The 20,212-nt window shown below is 40.6% G+C and overlaps 1 protein-coding gene across 3 annotated transcripts in view; it reads left to right on the forward strand.

Annotated features, from left to right (window-relative positions):
• The window catches only part of PIK3CG (phosphatidylinositol-4,5-bisphosphate 3-kinase catalytic subunit gamma), a 38,048-nt gene extending 25,315 nt beyond the window's left edge, over positions 1 to 12,733 (forward strand). For all 3 annotated transcript variants that reach the window (XM_080575814.1, XM_080575812.1, XM_080575813.1), the window contains exons 9-11: positions 2,531 to 2,642; positions 5,298 to 5,455; positions 10,660 to 12,733. In XM_080575814.1, coding sequence (XP_080431940.1) covers positions 2,531 to 2,642; positions 5,298 to 5,455; positions 10,660 to 10,941 — 552 coding nt within the window. In that variant the 3' untranslated portion in view covers positions 10,942 to 12,733. The remainder of the gene's footprint in view (positions 1 to 2,530; positions 2,643 to 5,297; positions 5,456 to 10,659) is intronic.
• Positions 12,734 to 20,212: the final 7,479 nt, after the last annotated feature.

Genomic DNA, 20,212 nt, shown 5'->3' on the forward strand with positions numbered 1-20,212 from the left:
TGAAATGAAGACTGTTTATTAGGAAAGAAAATGAAAGAAAAACAAAACAAAACAAAAAAAACACAAGTCATGCACAATGCAGTTGCTCACCACTAGCCAACTGATGTCTAGCCACTCCCCAAGCAATGGTAGCCCCCTGCGGCAGACAACTCCCGCAGTTTTATTGCTGAGCATGACATCCATATGGATGTCACGGAATATCCTTTTGGCCGGTTTGGGCCAGCTGTCCTGGTTCTGTTCCCTCCCAGCTCCCTGTGCACGCCCAGCCTCCTCACTGGCAGGGTGATATGAGAAGCCAAAAAGTCCTTGACTTTGTATAAGAATTACTCAGCAACAACTAAAATATTGGTGTGCTGTCAACATTATTTTCCTCCTAAATCTGAAACATGGCACCGTACCAGCTACTATGAAGAAGATTAACTGTACCCCAGCCTAAACCAGGACACAGGGTTTTAAAATGCACCCTACTAATTGAGGGTTCCTAACCATAACACGGTTGTGTTTACGGTTTTGTTACTTAAATGAGTTTGAAAAATCTATTCATTTTCCCTGTGCTCATCTGTGAGTGTCTGTGAAAGAGCCTTCTGCATCCAGCTGGCAGCCGGGCTCCTGAGTAACAAGATGCTTTAGAAATGGCTCCTTTGTCAGTGTTATTTAGAAGTGATACATGAGGAGCAGATTGAAAGGACATCTAGGAGCACTGAGAGGCAGTGTGGTTTTAGAGTATTTTAAGTACAGGTTTGGGTACTCACAACTCCTTTGTTTAGGAGGCCAATTCCATATTCTTATTCAGTGGATAAGGAGTTGGCTTAAAGGCCGCACCCAGTGAGTTCCAGTCAATGGCTCTCTCTCCAGGTGGAGGCCAGGGACCAGCGGTGTCCCTCCGGGGCCTGTCCCGGGACCGGTGCTGTTTAATATCTTTGTCAATGACATAGACAGTGGGATTGAGTGCACGCTCAGCAAGTTTGCAGATGGCACCCAGCTGAGTGGTGCAGTCGATACCCCAGAAGGAAGGGATGCCATCCAGAGGGACCTGGGCAAGCTTGAGAAGTGGGCCCACATGAACCTAATGAGGTTCAACAAGGCCAAGTGCAAGGTGCTGCACCTGGGCAGTGCCAGACATGAGCACAGACTGGGAGAAGAACTCACTGAGAAGGACTCAGGGGTTCTGGTGGATGAAAGGCTCAGCATGAGCCAGCAGTGCGTGCCTGCAGCCCAGAAGGCCAACTGCGTCCTGGGCTGCACCAACAGAGGGGTGGCCAGCAGGGGAGGGAGGGGATCGTGCCCCTCTGCTCTGCCCTTGTGAGGCCCCACCTGGAGCCCTGTGTTCAGGTCTCGGGCCCCCAGCACAAGAAGGATGGGGGGCTGTTAGAGTGGGTCCAGAGGAGGGCCACGAAGATGATCAGAGGGCTGGAGCACCTCTCCTGTGAAGAAAGGCTAAGAGAGCTGGGGATGTTCAGCCTGGAGAAGAGAAGGCTCCAGGGAGATATTGCAGCTATTCAGTACTTAAAGTGGTCTTATAAATAAGATGGAGAATGACTTTTTGCGCAGGCAGACAAAGACAGAACAAGGGGGAATGGTTTTAAACTAAAAGAGGAGAGATTTAGGTGAGATGTTAGGAGGAAAATCTTCACTCAGAAGGTGTTGGGGCACTGGAACAGTTTGCCCAGAGGAGCTGTGGATGCCCCATTGTGTTTTTACCCAGCTGGGCAGCTGAACTCCACCACAGCCGTTCTCTCACTCTCCCTTCCTAAAGGGAAAGGGGGAGAAAATACGATGCAAAGGGCTCAAGGGTTGAGATAAGGGTGGGGAGATCGCTCAACAGTTATTGTCACAGGCAAAACAGACTCAGAGTAGGGAGATTAAGGTAATTTATTACCTGTTACTAACAAGCTAGAGCAGTGAGAAGCTAAAAGCAAACTAAAAGCACCTTCCCCCCCCCATCCACTGTCTTCTACATACTCCCCCCAAGCAGCACAGGTGAACAGGGATATGGGGGCTGCGGTCAGTCCCTAACACTTCATCTCCCCCACTCCTTCACGGTCACTCTCTGTCCCTCCTCCACGTGGGGTCCCTCCCACGGGATGCCGTCCTTCCCGAACTGATCCTGCAGGGGCTGCCCTCAGGCAGCAGCTCTTCAAGAACTCCTCCCGCGTGGCTCCGTACCACTGGGTCCATCCATCACCTCCTGCCCACCTTCTGCACTGACCTTGGGGTCTGCAGGGCTGGTTTTCCTCGCTCTCCCAGCTGCTGTTGTGCGGCATTTCTCACCCCCCTCTTCCCCTTATTCTTTCTCAGAAGGTGCGGACAACTGCACGCTTATTTTATTTGAGCTAAGGTGTAGAGCCACAGGCAGTGCAATGCGGGGTTGTGATCTTAATCTCTGCTGTGCAACAGTGTTCTTTTTAAGACAATTTGTTTAACTTTTGCTTGATACGCATCACCAGAAAGGCGTATGAATTTGAGAATGACTGAAGAAATGTTAGTTTCTAGCACTGAAGCATTTAACATCTCTAAAATCTATTTTTAGTTTCAGGCAGCTGTGGAAAGGTTTGTTTATTCCTGTGCTGGATATTGTGTGGCAACCTTTGTACTTGGAATAGGAGACAGGCACAACGATAACATTATGATTACAGAAACCGGTGAGTTTGGGCTTGTTGGTTTTCTTTTAGATTTCCATAGAAGATGCGAGGACTGTCTACACTTCATTAGGTTTATGTTTTAATCTAATAAATAATTCATGTAACAATGAATGAAGAAAAAGAATCCAGTTCTGTCAGCATTGCTTACAAATTCAGGTACTTGTGTGACATTGAAGCCTATCATCACCCCTTTTGGCCTTCTTATAAGCTCTAGATATTTATCATAAATGATGCTATTATTTTCCAAGGACGAGTTTGTTACAAACTAAGTCATGAGGAATGGAAAAGTAATCTTTATGTCTAGATACAAGATCTAAAAGCCAAAAAACTCTAAAAAGGAGACATCTATTCACCTGTCTGGAGTGTGGATGGGTTTCTGAGTGTGTCCAGTGGAGTTGTATCTGCCGTCAGAATTCAGATGTTACTGGACTGTATGTTACTGGAGGAACATAATTGGTTTATATACCAGTAGAAAATCCTAGAAAGTGTACGTGGAGTGTAGTGGTTTTGCTTCTGAAGTCTGTGGGATGGTTTGTCCCAGGACAAAAGGGTTCCTTGTATACCAGAACACAAAGTGACAACAAACTGAATGCCAGGTTGCAGTAATTTTATAGTAGCAGTGAACCTTAGCTACACAAACATCTACTTCTATTTTTCCTTTTAAACATAAGCGTACTCAGCAAAGTGAGCATACTAAAAGAGCAAGCAATTTAAACATGAGCATGCTAAAGCATATTAAAGCAGGGGGCAAAGCACACTTGACAATTGACAAGGGATTGGCACCTTTAAGATTAATCACACCGACTAATGAGCTAAAATTGGGGAAATTATCAACCTCTCATACTCTCTGCAACGTCGGAGATCTTCGCTGGGCGGCACCCCCGGATCAACCAACAAGAGCTACCCTAAGCTTGAGTTGGGGAGCTACTCTTGCAGGGTTGCTGCTTTCGGTCATCTGACTGACGAGCTGATGCAAGAGCACCAGGTGTGTTTCCAGAAGGTTGCTGGTCCGTGAATACCAGACTATTGTCTACTTACCATCAATGTCTAGAGGAGGACATTGTCTAGACCATTCACAAGTGACTCAGTAGGTCAACACAACCGTGTCAGCTGTGAATAGTCCATTGATATCTTTAAAAACGTGATAAATCACAGATTTCTTTGTGTAAGTTGGCTGTGCAAGCATGTTACATGAGCATTCTGTGTTCCTTTTGTCCCACTCCATACCCGAGGAAAGAAGCATCTTACCATGTGGTTGCAAGTCTCCTGAAAGAACCTAAATTTTTTGTATTACAAACCTTGGGAATCATTTCTGTGGCTGTGTATTGATTCACCCCCAATTTTACTTCTCTATGGAAATCCCAGAAAGGACCCCAGATCAAGCAGTACATATGAGGGAGTTTTATTTGGTCTAAGAAATTTACTTCTGGTTTCATGAGCTTGCTACTTCATAATTAGTCTTTACATAATGCTAAGAGACAGAAAATACTTTTGGGCTTAGTTAGATGACTGTATATTTAATATTAATCATATTGTAGTTAAAGTTTTACCAGTTGAAGGCTGGAGAAAGGAAGTACCCTGAAGGCAGAAATGAGCTAATTGGAGACTACAATAAAAAAAAAGTTCACCAGAAGTCCTTGAGGAAAAGAAGAAAAAGGCTTTAAATTCAACATTAATATATATAGTACTATAAGCATTATGTAATTCAGTGTAAGTGCCTGTTGGCAGAAAATTGAGGGACAGGTCAGTAGAAAGGGAGACAGTAAAGGAAAGGTTATTCATTTGTAATCAGGAGCAGGTTAGCAAGAGACTTTAGCAGAGGCTGTCTTGAACAACAGAAGCCAGAAGGATGTGGGGTAGGTTATGGGGACTCAAAAGCTGCCTGAAATGCTGAAACATCTAAGGGTGGTCCCCGTAAGGATCACTATCAAGTACCATCTAACATCATTTGATGTTTCATCTTTTTGTATACATACACCATTATTACAAATATATGTTTTTAAGTAAACATACTCTTTCCATCTTGTCTGACAAACAAACAAAATAATAAAGTAATCCGAAGAGCAGCAGGGCACTCTGATCCTATAGGTGTAGCAGTCTTAAGAATGGATTTTTTCATCACTTTCTTGGGACCTGATAGTGTACTACAATCTCAAAGTTATCCAGGGGGTGGCAAGACAAACTTATTCAGTACAGTTCAGGAAGGTACATGAGTTGGTAATGCAGCTCTGGGAGGAACAAGCATGTTCTAGTGCCTGGCATTAGTCGAGGAGCTGGACAGCACCAGAATCCCTGGGAATTTGTAAGGTACCCAGCAAGCCTGTTCCATGTACAGATGTGCTGGGATCTGATTGTTACGGATCTGAGGCACAAGCCTTCCTTGCTTCATTTTTGAAAAGCTGTAAGTGTATGTTTAGAAAACACAGCAGTTGGGCCTGGTTTTTAACAACTTCCAAAGACAAACAAAAAGTAACTTTGCCAAGAGGACATGATTATGTATTTCAAAAAAAAAGAGAGAAAATGTTGTTTTCTGCTGAACTAAAGAGCTATCATATTTACCCCAAAAAAAGAGGTTTTGGAAGTATAGTTGAATACAAATTAGTGTTCTTGACAATTTATTGTATTTGAGCATAACTGTGACTTCTTTTTATGAAGGTAACCTTTTTCATATCGATTTCGGCCATATTCTTGGGAATTATAAAAGCTTCCTTGGAATTAATAAGGAAAGAGTTCCTTTTGTGCTGACTCCGGATTTTCTGTTTGTCATGGGGACTTCCGGAAAGAAGACAAGTCTCCATTTCCACAAATTTCAGGTAAAGTGAATATTTAGCTGTAAGTCAATTAAGCGGTGTTTTTTACTCTCTGAAATGAACATTAGTGCCTTAGATTTCAAAGGTCTATGCTCCTGGGTATTATGTTAATAAAATTTACCGTATCATAATACAATTCTGGGATATTTTAGCTCCAACTAAAAGCAAACATTATCTGTAGGATTATGGGAACTAGGATGCAAACACCCACAAAGCCACACTGAAGGTTTTCAGTTAGCAGCAGACCAGCCAGGCTGCCCTTTCTTGTTTTGATCAAAAATATGTTGTAGGGGACATCAGTATTTGTGGCAGTAGAGAGTGACAGCATTAAGCAGAGTCTTCTGTGTAGTCCAACTAGGTGTTCCTCATCTGGTTGTGCCAGTGTTACTCCCTCCTGCATCTGCCCTCTTGTCCTGGGGCTCAGCTTACTGCATCTGGACAGAAATTTACAGTGGCATTAAACTATGTCACATTCTAGTGTTGTGAAGTGGATGGACTTAATGCTCTGAAAAAGAAGAACAGTGTTAAAAATCTATTCTATTGCAGTTTCCATTTGAAAGTGAGCCCCTCCAAAACAGCTGTGATTTTGTTAACTTGTGTGGGACCTGGGCAAGGAGGGAACAAAGCAAAATGCTGTTTAGTATGTTTAGTGAAGTGTCTGAGAGCGTGGCTGAGCAGAGGTAAATGGATAGCTGGAGTGGTATTCCTGTGCACATCTTCAAGAACTTTAAATATGTGCCTGATTAGAAAGGAGGTTCCATATATTATCAAAAGAAAAAGTCTCTCCCAGTCTTAGAGTCAGAGCAGAAGACTAAATGAGATGTCTGGATTCTCTTTGGATGAACCAGTCTCTCTGACATGGTAAAGAGTTTGTTTTTCAACTTTGAGTACCTATTGTTGGATAGTGAATACATCCTGTTGAACGTATACGTTACTGTACAGCAAGTATCGAGGCAATTGTCATCCTTGAGCTCAAACTTCTGAAAATAACTAAACAACCAGGTGCTATTTTTGAATCTTTATTTTGCACAAGGCCTAGCTTTATTACAGTGTGGGTGTTTCGAAGGGGGCTTGTAGCTCAGATGGTTTAAAAGCAGGGTAGGTTTTGCTCTGGAAGTGGGGAATGCTGAGCCTGTGCTCTTAAAGAAGCCTGCGAGCTGTGCATACAAGAAGGGTGGCTATTCAGCAGCTGTAAGCCATGCCCACGTGTGGGACCAGAATGCCCATTTGGGATATTTCATTTCGTAGAATATTTCTGTTCTGGAAGCAAAAAAAAAAAAAAAGAAAATATGAAAGTGGGCTAATAGAGAATTGGAAGAGTAGCAACGTCTTACTGTCTACGGTGAGGTGATGTTGTGTTAGTGTATATGGATCATCCAGCTCTTCAGAGAATGTCTGACCTTTACTGCAGCAGCTCAAATACCAAAAGTAATAGGAGGTGATTTTGGTCTTAGCCTTTCTTTGGTATGCAATGCCTTTGTAATACAGTAGCAAGTCCTGGTTTTGACTGAATACAATTTTTTTATTTATTTTTTTTTACTCTGACTGTTTAGAAATGCTGTGATAGTGCCAGTATCAGTTCCATAGTGTCATTAACCAGCTGAACAGTGTTTAACATGCTTTACCTTTGTGAACTGTGACTGTGATATGTGACCTGGTCATTTTAAGTGGGGTGATTTAGACACAGACAACAGTAACGCTGACTGAAAAAAATGTAAGTTCATGTACAGTTCTGCTTCATTACATACTGTTTATAACCTGCTATACTGGTACTACATTAAAAGGCTTTTCTGTCTAAGAAAGGCTTTTCTGTCTCAAAGACCATCAAAAACAAAGCTGAAAGCAAAATACTTTCATACAAGTAAAATAGTAACATGGAGCAAGACATGCAGAACATATTCTGCTGGAAAAAAAGTATTTTTTAAATTATATGTTCAGAGTACCAAAAGTAAACAAAATGATAGCTTTGCTTTTCAACTGGCTGGTTTTATCGTGTTTCCTAATAGGGATTCATTCATTGTGCCTGCTGACTCATTCAAGTATTAATGGAAAAGTCTCAGCATTTATCCTTCATTAATTTTTAAGAGCATCTCTCATTAATTTGTACTTCAGCTACATTAAATATGTTGTACTTTAGATGAATCCTTTGTTTTTACAGGCTTCAGTCTTTTAATATTTGAAAATATCTTTGAGTTTGTTTGATTTTATTTCTCTGTCACCTATTGGATAGAGTCCCACAGATGTGTTAGCCACAGCTCATACTGCAGGCGACAGAGAAGGCTAATTAGACAGGTAACTTTGATTAAATCCACTGTAACAGAGTATAGCTAGTTATTGCTGAACTTTTAAAGCTGTCAGTGGCATGGCAGCCTTTATGAAACTGGCAGCAAAGCTCACTTCTATTAGCTCTTAGTCTAAATTTTGATTCCCTTTTTTTTTGTTTTTCCCACAATGGTTTAAAAAAAATAGATGCCAGAGGTTAATAATGACATGACAGAAATGTTTAGCAGAAAACAATATTTGATAGGCATGACTTAATCCAAGAAGACAAGTATTTTTCTGTACCATCTGTGAATTTTTCAGATGCCTTAGTACTGTCCAGATTTCTTCTCCTGTAAGTGTCAAATGTAGTGGCGTTTCCTTTCCACCCTTTGGCTGAAACCCATACAACTCTTTTACTCCTATGTGCATGCAAGTTTATCACTTAGAAGATTGAAGTTTTTCAGTAGGATGACCTTCCTGGTCTTTTGAGCTTTGTCCTCATAGCTGTCATTAGTTACCCTCAGTTTATCTTTACTAGTTTTTCCACTGAGTTATGAATGAACTTTTATTCATTATATCTCATTTATTTAATTAGTTAATATTTCATTACTTTACCCTGCTGACTTGATAATACAGAGATCTGTATTTTCATTACTAATCTCATAATCTTTTCTGGATGTACCATTTGTTTCCAAAATCACATGTATTTGATTGTCAAATAAAGGTGACAGAAAGAAGGAGGATGTACAATTCATCACTGAAAAACACTTTTTCTGTAGTATACTGTACAGGAAAGAGATGACCTATATAACAGAACTTGGACAGTTTATATTAAAAAAATGCTTGACCTTTAGGATGCTAACACTTATGACGGTTTCAAGCTGTCAAATTAATCAATTGTTCTTTGTTCTCTGTTGGCCAAGATGGGGTTGGTTTCTCCTCAGCTCCTCTCATTTTGCCTGTGGCTTTATATTAGTCAACATTTTTTTTTCCTAATCCCGTGGTATTCACAAACCCTTGACACACGCATCTGTGTTACTCTTGATTCTCTCTGCCTTTCTCAGAAGCACAAAAATGACTTTTCTTGAAAGATGTTAATTCAAACCTCCATTCAATTCCTGCCTGAATAAATAACTGTAACAAGTAGATGCAGATTTTTTTTAATCTGTTGAATTCTTACAAGGACTGCATTTGAGATGTAGTGATGCCAGTTTCTTGACTGCGTAATTGTTTCTCTGTCTTCAGACACCTTCAGTAGCGAGATACATCATCCATAGAGAAATGCAAAACCTTCTTTGATATAACTATAAAGAGCTTTCATCTCTTTCAAGGGGAACAAAACACACGCTAACTCTTGTGACACGATTTCCCTGTTTGAAGTTGATACACATAAGTAGAATTTTTTTTCCTAGTGTCACGGAGAGAAACTAATCCCTGTGAAAAGGTGGTTGTGTTTTCTATTGTAAATTGTGCTTTGACCATTGCAATTCATCTTCTGCTTTGCAAGAACTAAACTGACATTAGAGTTTGTAAGTTCTCATCTTATTTCAGGACAGGATTTATTTGGAAATTTAGAGTGAAAGATTTAAGGGCTCAGGCAATAGAGGAGAAAAAAAAAAAAGGAAAGAAACCCTACAGACAGATCTTCAAAGTGTCATCTTTCTTCCTTTGTATCTTCCTAACCTGTCTGATTGTTTGTCCTGATGATGCTGATGTGAACAGTGATAGATGTTATGATTATTTGTGCAATCCTTACTGTTTCTAAGGAACAAAAATAAACATGTACCATGTGAAAAATAAACAGAGTTCTAGAGAGCTAATGAGATTTGGTAGAATTTACATTAAAACACTTAAATTTCATATATTTATTTAAATAAGTTCATATAAATTTCTGGAAACGTTAATATGAATATTTAGTTGGGCAAAAATCAGCATTGGTTCAGCCTAGGTTTTAATAGCAGCAGCCTTCCTGGAAATATTTCTCATCTTTTTACATTTCTGCATTGCAGGTCCAATTTAACTTTGTAATGTTTGATTGATTTCTTCATTGCATTGTTTTCCTTAAAATGTTATTTCTAAAAGTAAATGAGTAATAAATTTAATATAAAAAATAATCATTTCAATTTATGTATTAGTCACTTATCATTAAGTATTCTTTTAAAAGGCATTTCATGTTTTTCCAAGCTGCAGAAATTTCATTCCTCTAAAGTTTATACTGTTAAGCAAAAATTATTTATATATGGAAGTGAAAATGCAATTTAGAAAAAAAAAAAACAACACCACCAAGAACAATAATCCATTGAATGCAGTATGGCAGTACATAAACATAGCAGTCCTAAAGCCAGGCGGTGTGCCTGAGTTTAAACTAGAGCTGTCAGCTGGAAAAATTTCTCAGAACGCCAAGCCTGAAAAATCTTCTCCATTAGCAAGCCATCACCTCTGCACATTTTATAGACGCATATATAAAATGAAGAATAGACCCCTGGAGGTGCTGCTTTGTTCAGTATCACTTGCTGTCCCATGGTCTTTAAATGGGAACATTCCAGCTGTAGAGGAAGACGATGAATTACTGCCGTCTCTTTAACAGTCACAGAAAGGGATTATACAACAGGGAAATTAATCTGAAATTTTGGTGAAGCTAAGGCTTTACGCTTTAGCAATTAATATAATATTATTAAAAAGCGCCTTTTGTTTGTACACCAGGAGAGGACTTGTTGCCCTAAGGTGTGTTCATGAATGAAGTAACAACGAGCAAGGGATGCAGACATCAGTTTAATGTTTCTGCTCAGATGAACAGCTCCCTTGGGTCTCCTCTGTCTGATGTACGCCAGTAATTGAATAGTGTTGGTCAGTGAGAGCACTTCATACCTGAGTTCCTGTGAAAATCTTAAACCATCCCTTTCAGTTGACCTCATCAATTAACAAACAATTCTTCTCTTTTGTAGGATGTATGCGTGAAGGCTTATTTAGCTCTTCGACACCACACAAACCTGCTGATCATCCTGTTCTCCATGATGCTAATGACTGGAATGCCCCAATTAACCAGCAAAGAGGATATCGAATATATCCGGGATGCACTGACAGTAGGGAAAAGCGAAGAAGATGCCAAAAAGCATTTTCTTGATCAGATAGAGGTTTGCAGAGATAAGGGCTGGACTGTGCAATTTAATTGGTTTTTACATCTTGTGCTTGGAATCAAGCAAGGAGTAGAAAAGCATTCTGCTTAACATTTTATGTAAATCAGCTGTAGGTGTGAATAGGAAGTTAGCGAATCTACATGTTATTATTTATGCATTCCGAATAAATGAGCAGTCGAAACTGCCTTTACTTTGCTGGCAGCTTAACTGGATCTTCAAAAAGGCAGGGGCTTTTGCTTTGCTGCTCCAGAAGATCTTCCTGCAGTGAAGATCTTTTTTTTTTCCTGAATGTCTAATGACGTTTCAAGTTGCTGGATTCTGTTACCTAGCTGCTTTGCTGATGTGGCCTGCAATTTTTTTTTTCTTTAGTAGTAGTGAAGGAGGAGCTTGAGTAAGATGATAACCTGCAAACTCAAATAGAAATTTTCTGTGGCATTACCTTAATTGTTCATGAGGGTCAAGCCCTTCAAATGGGGAAAAAATTCTATTTAAAATACATTGAAATGCCTGTAGGAAATGTATTTCTTTCTCAGGATGGTTTACAATCAAGTGTTCTTCACCCACATCACTCCCCTTTGTCCCTTTCCTAACATTTTGTTGTTTTGGGATTTTTAATGTGCCATCAGTAGGAAACAGCTTTGATTCTACTGCTACAAGAAATTACCTTACTGTTGTTTTAGCCTCCTGACATACACAACTGAGCGTGACTGTCGCTCCAGGAGAACTTTAGAGTTCCCTGGAGGCTCCTCAGGTTTGAACCTGAAATTCTGAAGGTTTATTTTTGGAAGTTTTTTTACTGTATTTTTTTAATGGGGAAGGTCCGTATTATATTACAGATCATATTCTTACTGTAAATTTACTAAAATTCCACCTGTATAGTAAAAGCTTTATAGAAAAAGCAATGGTACTTCCTTACTCCTCAGAGAAAAGTCCTTACATAAGAGTAATTGACATTTTACCAAATATTCGAGAAACCCAAAGTTATTTATTCTTTGGAGATATATTTTCAGGATATACCCATAAGGAATTAAATATAATCTTTGAAATTGTGTATATTTTGCTATTTATTTTTAAATTCTTGAAGAGACTATACTACTGAAAAGCTATTTATGAAAGAAAAAAAAATCCTTATCTTTAATTTCAATATTTAAACTTTAAAGAGGAAAAAACGGGCAGTGTTAAGTAGAATTTTAACTTGTGTGCTGTAGGATACCTGCAAATCATGTGGTCTGCCTACGGTAGGAAAAAAAATAGCATGAGTTAGTCTTTGACTTCAATTAATATAGTATACTTCCTCCTAATTGATTTGTACCAAAGAGAGAAGATGGCTTACAATATTGCTTTTTTGCACTTGTGCCTATGTAATTTCTTCTTTCATAGTAGTTTTACATGGGTTTTACATTAAATTTACATGATTAACTGAATTCTGTAATTCTGTTATCATTTGCTTCGATAGTTTCACAGAACTGTTAAGATTTTAACTACTGCTGCCACTGTTACTACTGAGTATATTCTGGAAGGATTTTTAATAAATGTACTGTAAATGGTGTCTCTGTCATGAGACACAGGCAACCTATTTTTGAAATATAGATGTTTAGTTGGTTACTGTGCACAGCAATATTTTTGATGTATATGATAGACTTAGTTAAGGAAATCTAAAAAGTTAAGATGTAGAATATTTTGTTGTTCTATTATCATTCTGCACAAGATAGGCTTAAGAACATACTAAAATATAAATGAAATGGTGAATATTGTCTGTAAAATGATATTTTTAGATTTGTATTTTGTAGATCTGAAATAAATTGACATGTTCTATTCATTTGATTTTCCTTCATGAATAAGCACTTTTCCCCAAAATATCAGTAAATATTGTCACCCAGTCATTTCAAGACTGTGTAGTCTCAGTAAGAAATCATATTCAAAGTCCCACTCAGAGGAATTGTTTTAGTTCCGTATTAATAACTTCGTAGAATATCAAATATCTTCAATTTTAAGAGTCTATAGTGTTACAATTCCAATTACTATAATTGTAAAGTGTGAAGAGAATATTACCACTTTATAGGAGCACTTAATTCATTCCTGTTTTGTTCTTTAAAGAAAAATCTAAAGATTTTAGTAAATTCCTGGTTTTAAAAGAACAGGTAAATCTACTGCTAAATTCAAATGCAACATGGTCAAGTAAATGCTAATCACAACTTCAAGGGAAAAGGCATTCCTAAATCAGCCTCCATATGCAGATAAAGGTCTACAAGAAACCTGCACCCAGAGGAAGACTGTTTAGTCCTGCACTAAGCTTACACCAGTCATTTTTATCAACAGTTTACAATGTGCTACGCTGAATTAGGTACAGTATTTGTTACTGACATCTGAAACACCTCTGTGCCGAACTAATTAGCAGGCTTCTTTCTTCATCTTGCCCATGAAGCGTGCGGCTGGGCTGCCAGGCAGTGGTGAGCACCCCTCTGCAGCGCATTGGGATTTTGCCAGCCTGACTTCTGGGAGATCAACGGCAGCTGCTCAGTCTCCTTTCTACCTACAGAAGAAGCTACTAGCTTGCTGCCACTTCCTTTACACTTCCGTGCATTCATGTGGCTGATGATCCGTTGGCTGTTACATGCCTCTCATAACCTCCACCCACAAGAGACTGTTTTTTGGCCAAGGGGGGGGAAAAAAAATGGAGATATGGTTTGAGGCAGCCTGGCCTCAAGGTGGGATGGAATTGCTCTGCAGGTGAGGAGGTGGATGGGGCACGCTGGAGGCTGGGCACAAGTATGGGTCTTCTCTTCCCAGGCCAGGTTCTGCAGCTGCTGGTACCAGGAGGCAGAGTGCAGTGTCCGGCTGTTGCCTTGTGCAGTGGTGGCTGAGCACCCAAGACCTTGGAAGGTGCAGTGTCCGGCTGTTGCCTTGTGCAGTGGTGGCTGCGCACCCAAGACCTTGGAAGGTGTTTCTTTAGGACAGCTGCTGCTGCCCGAGCAGGGAGTTGGACCACAGTTTGCTGAGTTTGGGCCTAACGTCTTTCAACGCCTAAGCACGCTCTAAATAGACCAGCCCTTCAAAATAGCCTTTTCATAAGGGCTATAAAGCAGGAAGTGTAAATTAAACACTAAACACATTTTTCACAGGCTCTAGCACAGCATGCGGAGAGAGAAAATTACTAATTTTTCTGAGTAGGTCTCAATTATCATCCTTTCCCGCTGTTATCCCAAAGATTTTTTTTAATTATTTTTTAAAGTTAGTTTTAAGGTCTATTTTTTATGTTCTTTTAAGATGCGTTATATTTTTCCAGTAGCGTAAATTCACGTCATTGCCGCACCTAACAGTGGCAATTTGATTCTATTCTTAGAGGCAGTGCCTCAGACTCCGTTGTGACTTCACGTACGCTTTGGCTCCAGCAGGATCGTAAAGGTGTTGGTTAGCAAGGAGTGTGTCTCCAAGGCTCCAGCCTAAATATATTCTGGGACAGGAAGAGAGGTTGTAAGGCAGAGGTGTACAACGTTATGATATTTAGATCTCCCTTGAATAGAATGGTTGCACTTGTTAGAGGTATTTAACCATTAGCAGAATATTTATCCTTAATTAATACATACTTAGCGGAATTTCCTGTAAAATACATCTGATGATACAGAAATACAGATAAGAACAACTGCCTTGAGAAAAATACGAATGGGAATCATAACTTTTAGGGTATTTTTCATGAAGAACCTTTATTACTATCTACTGGCAGTGTTCTGCAAATCCACGAGTAATGCCATAGATAATGTAGACTGCAAACTGTGCCAATGACTTTCTTACTCTTTGTCATGTAGCCTTGAAAATAATACCTAAAGTGAAAATCCAAGGTACCAAAATGCCTACAAGGTCTGGTAAGCCTTTTGAGTATCTCATCAACAGTGAAGTACCAGAAAAAAACACGTGCTTTCATGAATCTTCTGGCTGCAAATTATACAGTACATTGGAAATAGCAGCCCAGAAATCAGCTGTTCTCCTGGACAGAAGTCTACAGGAAGAGGTTCAACCACACTCAACCCAGTCTGCATTTTGGAGGCAGAATTGGCCAGAAAATGTACTGATATGAAACTTTGTGACAGCTTTACAGAAAGCAAAATGCTGCTAGAGAAAAGAAAGCAACTTGCCTGCACTTACACCATTAATAATAAAGACTAATCAAAAGATACAAACGACAGGGCTATCACCATGTGAAGTTCTTGCATCATTGTGTCAGAGAGGAGCGGGGCATTGGCAGCTGGTCCTAATGTGATACATACAGGAGGAGACAGAAAAGCATGTTTTTTCCTAGCTTTTGACACCAGTCAATTAAAAAAAAAAAAAAAAAAGAGGCTTTCAAAGCAGCCTAGCACCAATGAGTCTTCACCCAGGAAGAGAAAGGTTGGTGTCCTGTCAGGTGGGCACCTGACAGGAGAACCTTGTCCCTGCCTACCCCTGGGAATAGGGGTTTGTAATTTCAGAGCATGCAAGGTAGCCTTAGACAAGAGCCCTCCACAATACAAGTAGGCGGTGTTTAGAAAAAGGTGTACCATTGCTCAGGTGATCTCCTGGGGATGCAAAAGAAGAGGCTGTCACTTTGGAAACAGCAGCAGCACCGTGCCAGAAACACAGTTAATTTTAGATAACAAAAGAGACCCGTGTATGGCAGAAGTGCTATATCTAGTAAGTACGAGCACATCCCACACTTTGTTGCAATCTCTCTGGCGTTCAGCTTTACAAGTCAGTTCGCAAATGCTGGTCATGCTTTCCAAGCTGTAGCGTCTATGATCAGAGTTTACTGACACTCTGCATAAGTGCATGAAGAAATAAATGGAAAAAGCAAATTGTACGTAGCAGCATTGATGGAAAAGGTAAAACACTGAGAGACACACAAAGAAAGAAGGTAAAATCTGGTGTGCTAAATGTGGGATAACCAGGCAGGATGCCTGAAAGGAGAGAGGAAAAGAAAACAGAAATGTGTTAATGGCCCATAGTGCAAAACAGTCTTAAAACTACAGCTCAGACTTTGTACCAGATCCTCCTTTGCCTCTGAACATATCCCCTTTTATCTAGATTAAACTAATTACCCCACAAAAGGCTACCAGAGCTACTATGACGGTTTAGTAGCCTGAGAAATCTGGTGCTGCAATGCAGTTTCTTGACAAAGAGATCATTAACAATTCAAGATAGGGCCAGAGTTGAATTTTGCTAAGAATATTTACTGTTAAATTACCTGAGATTTAAAATAATAAATTGTAAAGGAACAGTCAGTCTTGCGCCTCCACCCCAAGTCAACCAGCAGGTGTCTGGGATTGGCACTGAGCTCATGGCATGGGGAGGTTATTTCCCATCGTGATGGAAATGTGTTTTTCCCCGAAGCATTTGAAGCTGGCCTCTGTCAGAGACAGGAGACCGGGCTGGACAGGCTCTGGCTGTGATGCAGGATGGCAGCTCTTCTGCTCTGCTGTCAAATGTCTCCGCAGAAAAGAAGCTCGGTGAGATAAACAGATCTCTTCAGGAAATGCTCTCCCTCCAGTCAAGATATCCTTCATTTTGATGAAGTTCACGACGGCATTTCTGTTTCACAAACCTCTTTCTATCCCACGGAATATGATGTATTTCCCAAACTTTACCAAACAGTAATTCTGACTGCCTAGAGAGAAAAATACACACAGAGACCTCCGTAACTTTAAAGGGGTCTGAAACTGAAACGCTCCGGGCAGGGGCCTTGCAGTTCAGGACAATGCCTCGCACCAAGGCAGGCAGTTCGTTACGCCGCAGCGGGCCTTGTGTTCTGGGGAGGTGTTAATGAGCCACATGGTCGTTTCTCAGGGGAACTTCTCTGGGCATCTGATACTGTAATGGCGCACTGGAGTGAGGGTGAAGAGTGGTTTCCAACAAGACCGGAGACTTGAAGGTCCTGTGGGGTCTGGCACCAGCTTGGTGGGGAGTCGGTGCCATTGCCTGTGGCTGCATCTTCCCAGGCCCTCAGGAACCCTGCGGCAGCAACCCTGGCAAAAAGCTGGGCAAACCAGGGCAAAGGGGGGTTTAGAAGTCATTGAACAGTTGAGCTTCAAGTGCCGGGATGAGCTGTGTGTTCTGGGTCTTTGAGGCAAGGACACGTTGCAGCGAAGGCCAGACCAAAGCCATTTTATGACACTCTGCACCAGGCACTCAGCTTTTCTGAAAAGAAAGGCAGACTCCTGACCCTCGAGTGGCACCACGCACACCGCTCGAGGGCTCCTGGTGCACCATCAGCAGAGTTCAAACCAATTCCCTCGTCAGAGAAGGTACATTACTGAAAGGACTGCTTCGCGGGATCCATACAACTGTAGTTAGTTAACTCAATGTTAGTTAAATGTCCCTCTGAGGGATTTGCAGAATGCGTCTCTTGGAAGACTTATTTCCTAAATTCTCATTTATTCCTGCTGTTCTCCTTTTCTTATTCTCCCTCTGCTTTCTTCAGCAAATGCTACCATGAGCACTTCAGAGATCAGTGTGCACTCAAAAATCCTTATTTATCCGTATATAAAAGCTTGTTTAGTTTACCCTGTCCTCTGGAGATCTGTATTCCCACAAGCCATCTAAACACAGTCAACAATGTATAGCATTAGGATTAAAAAAAAAGAGAGAGAGAGAGAAAGAAAGAGGCACTGTTTTCACAGAGTTAGCACCAGAAGAAAAGAACCAGCTGTCTTCAAGGGGGCTCAATCCCAAGCCCTGCACCCCAAACTCGAGAGGGTCGTGGTTTAGTGGGTGACGTTGGTAGTAGGGGGATGGTTGGACCAGATGGTCTTGAAGGTCTTTTCCAACCCTAATGATTCTGTGACTCTATGATTAAAAAAAAAAAAAAAACTAACTCATTGATATATTTTTAGTTCCTTGTCTTTCTTAACTCCCTTCTATTGCTCCATCCCTGTGTGTACCTGCAAGTATTTTCCTCCAAAAAGCTGGCTGTGGATGCACACAGATACATGCATCCTCCAGCCCTCCATCTCCCCTCCAAGAAGCCAACCACCAACCGTTCCCTGCTTAGTTCTCTACCTGACTGCTTTCCCACCTGACCCCATATTCCTTTTCTATACCAGGCCTACAAAGTGCACCAAAAAAAAAAAAGTGAACATCCAAGAAAAAATAGTGTGTTATTCTGCTACCTCATGTGTCTCAATAAAGATTTACATGAGCTGCAAAGATCTGTATGAGGAGGAATATTTTTATGGAATCAGCCACCCACATAAATGCTGGGAAAAACCCAACCTAGGCAGAGTGGTCTTTAGTTTACTGCAAAACTTTCCCTTTCACAAAGAAAAGGACTTTTTCACAAAGCAATCCTTAAGTACTTGTATTATCAGGACTATACAATGAGAATAAGTACACTTCATAAAATACATAATAGGTTTGTTTGTTTGTTTTATCAGTAGATAAAGCCATAATGTGAATGATTATTCCCTGCTGCAGCTCAGGATCTTCGCCCCAATTCTCAGCTCTTGTTGCTTTTGCTTGGAGCTCTAAAACTAAAACCAGACTACACTGACCACCTTTAGCAGCCAGGAAATGCACCACGGAATGGCAGCAAGAGAACCAAATGCCAAAAGTGCAGGTAGCTGCAGACACCAGCAACACCTGCACTGGGACAGAAATGCTAAAAATTCTCCTGACTGTGAATCCCTTCAGAAAAGGAACCTGACAGCAAAAGAAACCAGGAAACCAGGTGGGTCTCTGTATGCTTCAAGGTGCAAAGCACTGGAAGACCCAGCATAATGCTCTGTATTCTCCCTCCTGAGTACTGGTGTCAACAGGCTCAAAGTGGAGAGGGAACTTCGTAATAAATACACATTTGACTAGGAAAGTGGAAACGTCTTAACGCAGCTAGTGCAGTAATAACAGAAATAAACCAAGCAAACAAGAGGGACATGGCAACAAACAAAAATAAGTCAGTTTCTAGGATAACTAAGGCTTGAAGAAAGTAATAGTGTGGGACCACCACAGTGTATTTACCCTAACATGTATGGATCTACCCAAAATAAGCCAGTCTAGCTAGTGGCATCAGTGACTGGACCTGCTGAGTAGTGATTTATCTATCTTCATCTTGTTAAGGCAGACTTCAGAGAGATCCCTTTGGATATCATCTTCACAAGAAAGAGGCCAAGAAAGAGAGTCATAGAAAAGGCTTTACCGTAATCACAATACCCTAATTTGCAACAGCATCAAAGCTAAAGCACACAAAATACCTATCAGTGTTATTTACAAGATCAAGAGAATAAAACCTGAGGCTGAATCACAAGAAAGCAATTAAAAATAATTAAATCTCAAAAAGAAATGGAAACTGCGCTACAGATGGGAACTGCCTGCCCCGATTTGTTTAAATACAGCAAATAACACGTAGTTTACAGCAAGACCTCCCAAAAAACTTAATGGATACCACAATCCCTGGAACAATTTAAACACCACTAGAAGTAGACAACTTGCTGGCCTCGGTTAGGACAGCGCTGTTACGGGGGAAGTTTCATGGGAGCAGACAAGGGCACAAATGTCCATATCACAACATTTCTGCTCCAACAGGAAAGGAAGTATTTGTAGATGTCCAAAATTTCACAAATCCATAAAGGGTGTGGTTTAAAAAAAATACATAAAAGTAAGGCATTAAAATAAATATAAGTCCAGAAGAAAAAAATAATAATTTATTTTAAGAAGGCTGAAAAAAAGAATGACATCTGGAGAGATACAAACAGATAATTCCCCAAAACTTCTCAGTGCCTACCAGACATAAAAAGAGATCAACGAGACAATGACTCCCTTACGACAATCAGTCCTTTTGGGGAACCTAGGAGATCCGTTTAACTTGCAAAACAACCCGGCTTTCTTGGCTACCAAAGACTTTTGGGAAGAAGAAACAAAGCTGACTCTAGAGTATGGATTACAGAAATGGAGAACATCGTCATTGTGACTCAAATACCTCAATAGTGCTGAAAAAAATACTCGGGAGACCTCTTGGAATGGTACACATAGCGAAAGATGGGCCATGTTCTCCCCCAGCAAGAACCATCAAAAATAGTTAGAGATCGTTTCCTTCATTCAAAATACCAGAAGCTGGAACCCAAGGAGCCTGATGATGATGCCCAATGCATCCAACAGAGCATAGCAGGAGTTGGCGGCTGCTCTTTCTTAACTCAGAGGAAACCATTACCCGCTGATAGCTGATTATTATAGCAATTTTTCAAAGTCAGTCACACAACATGGGAGCCAGCAATACAGCAAATCAGGCTGTGACAGAATACCACAAAGCTCCCAGGTTGTGAGGGGGAGAGGTGTACAACAGGAGAACCTTCAATAGATGTTCACATCCATGTATCCCATTTAGTCTCTACAATTTGCT

This window comes from Anser brachyrhynchus (assembly GCF_964034855.1).
Source record: "Anser brachyrhynchus genome assembly, chromosome: 1".
NCBI lineage: Eukaryota > Metazoa > Chordata > Aves > Anseriformes > Anatidae > Anser > Anser brachyrhynchus.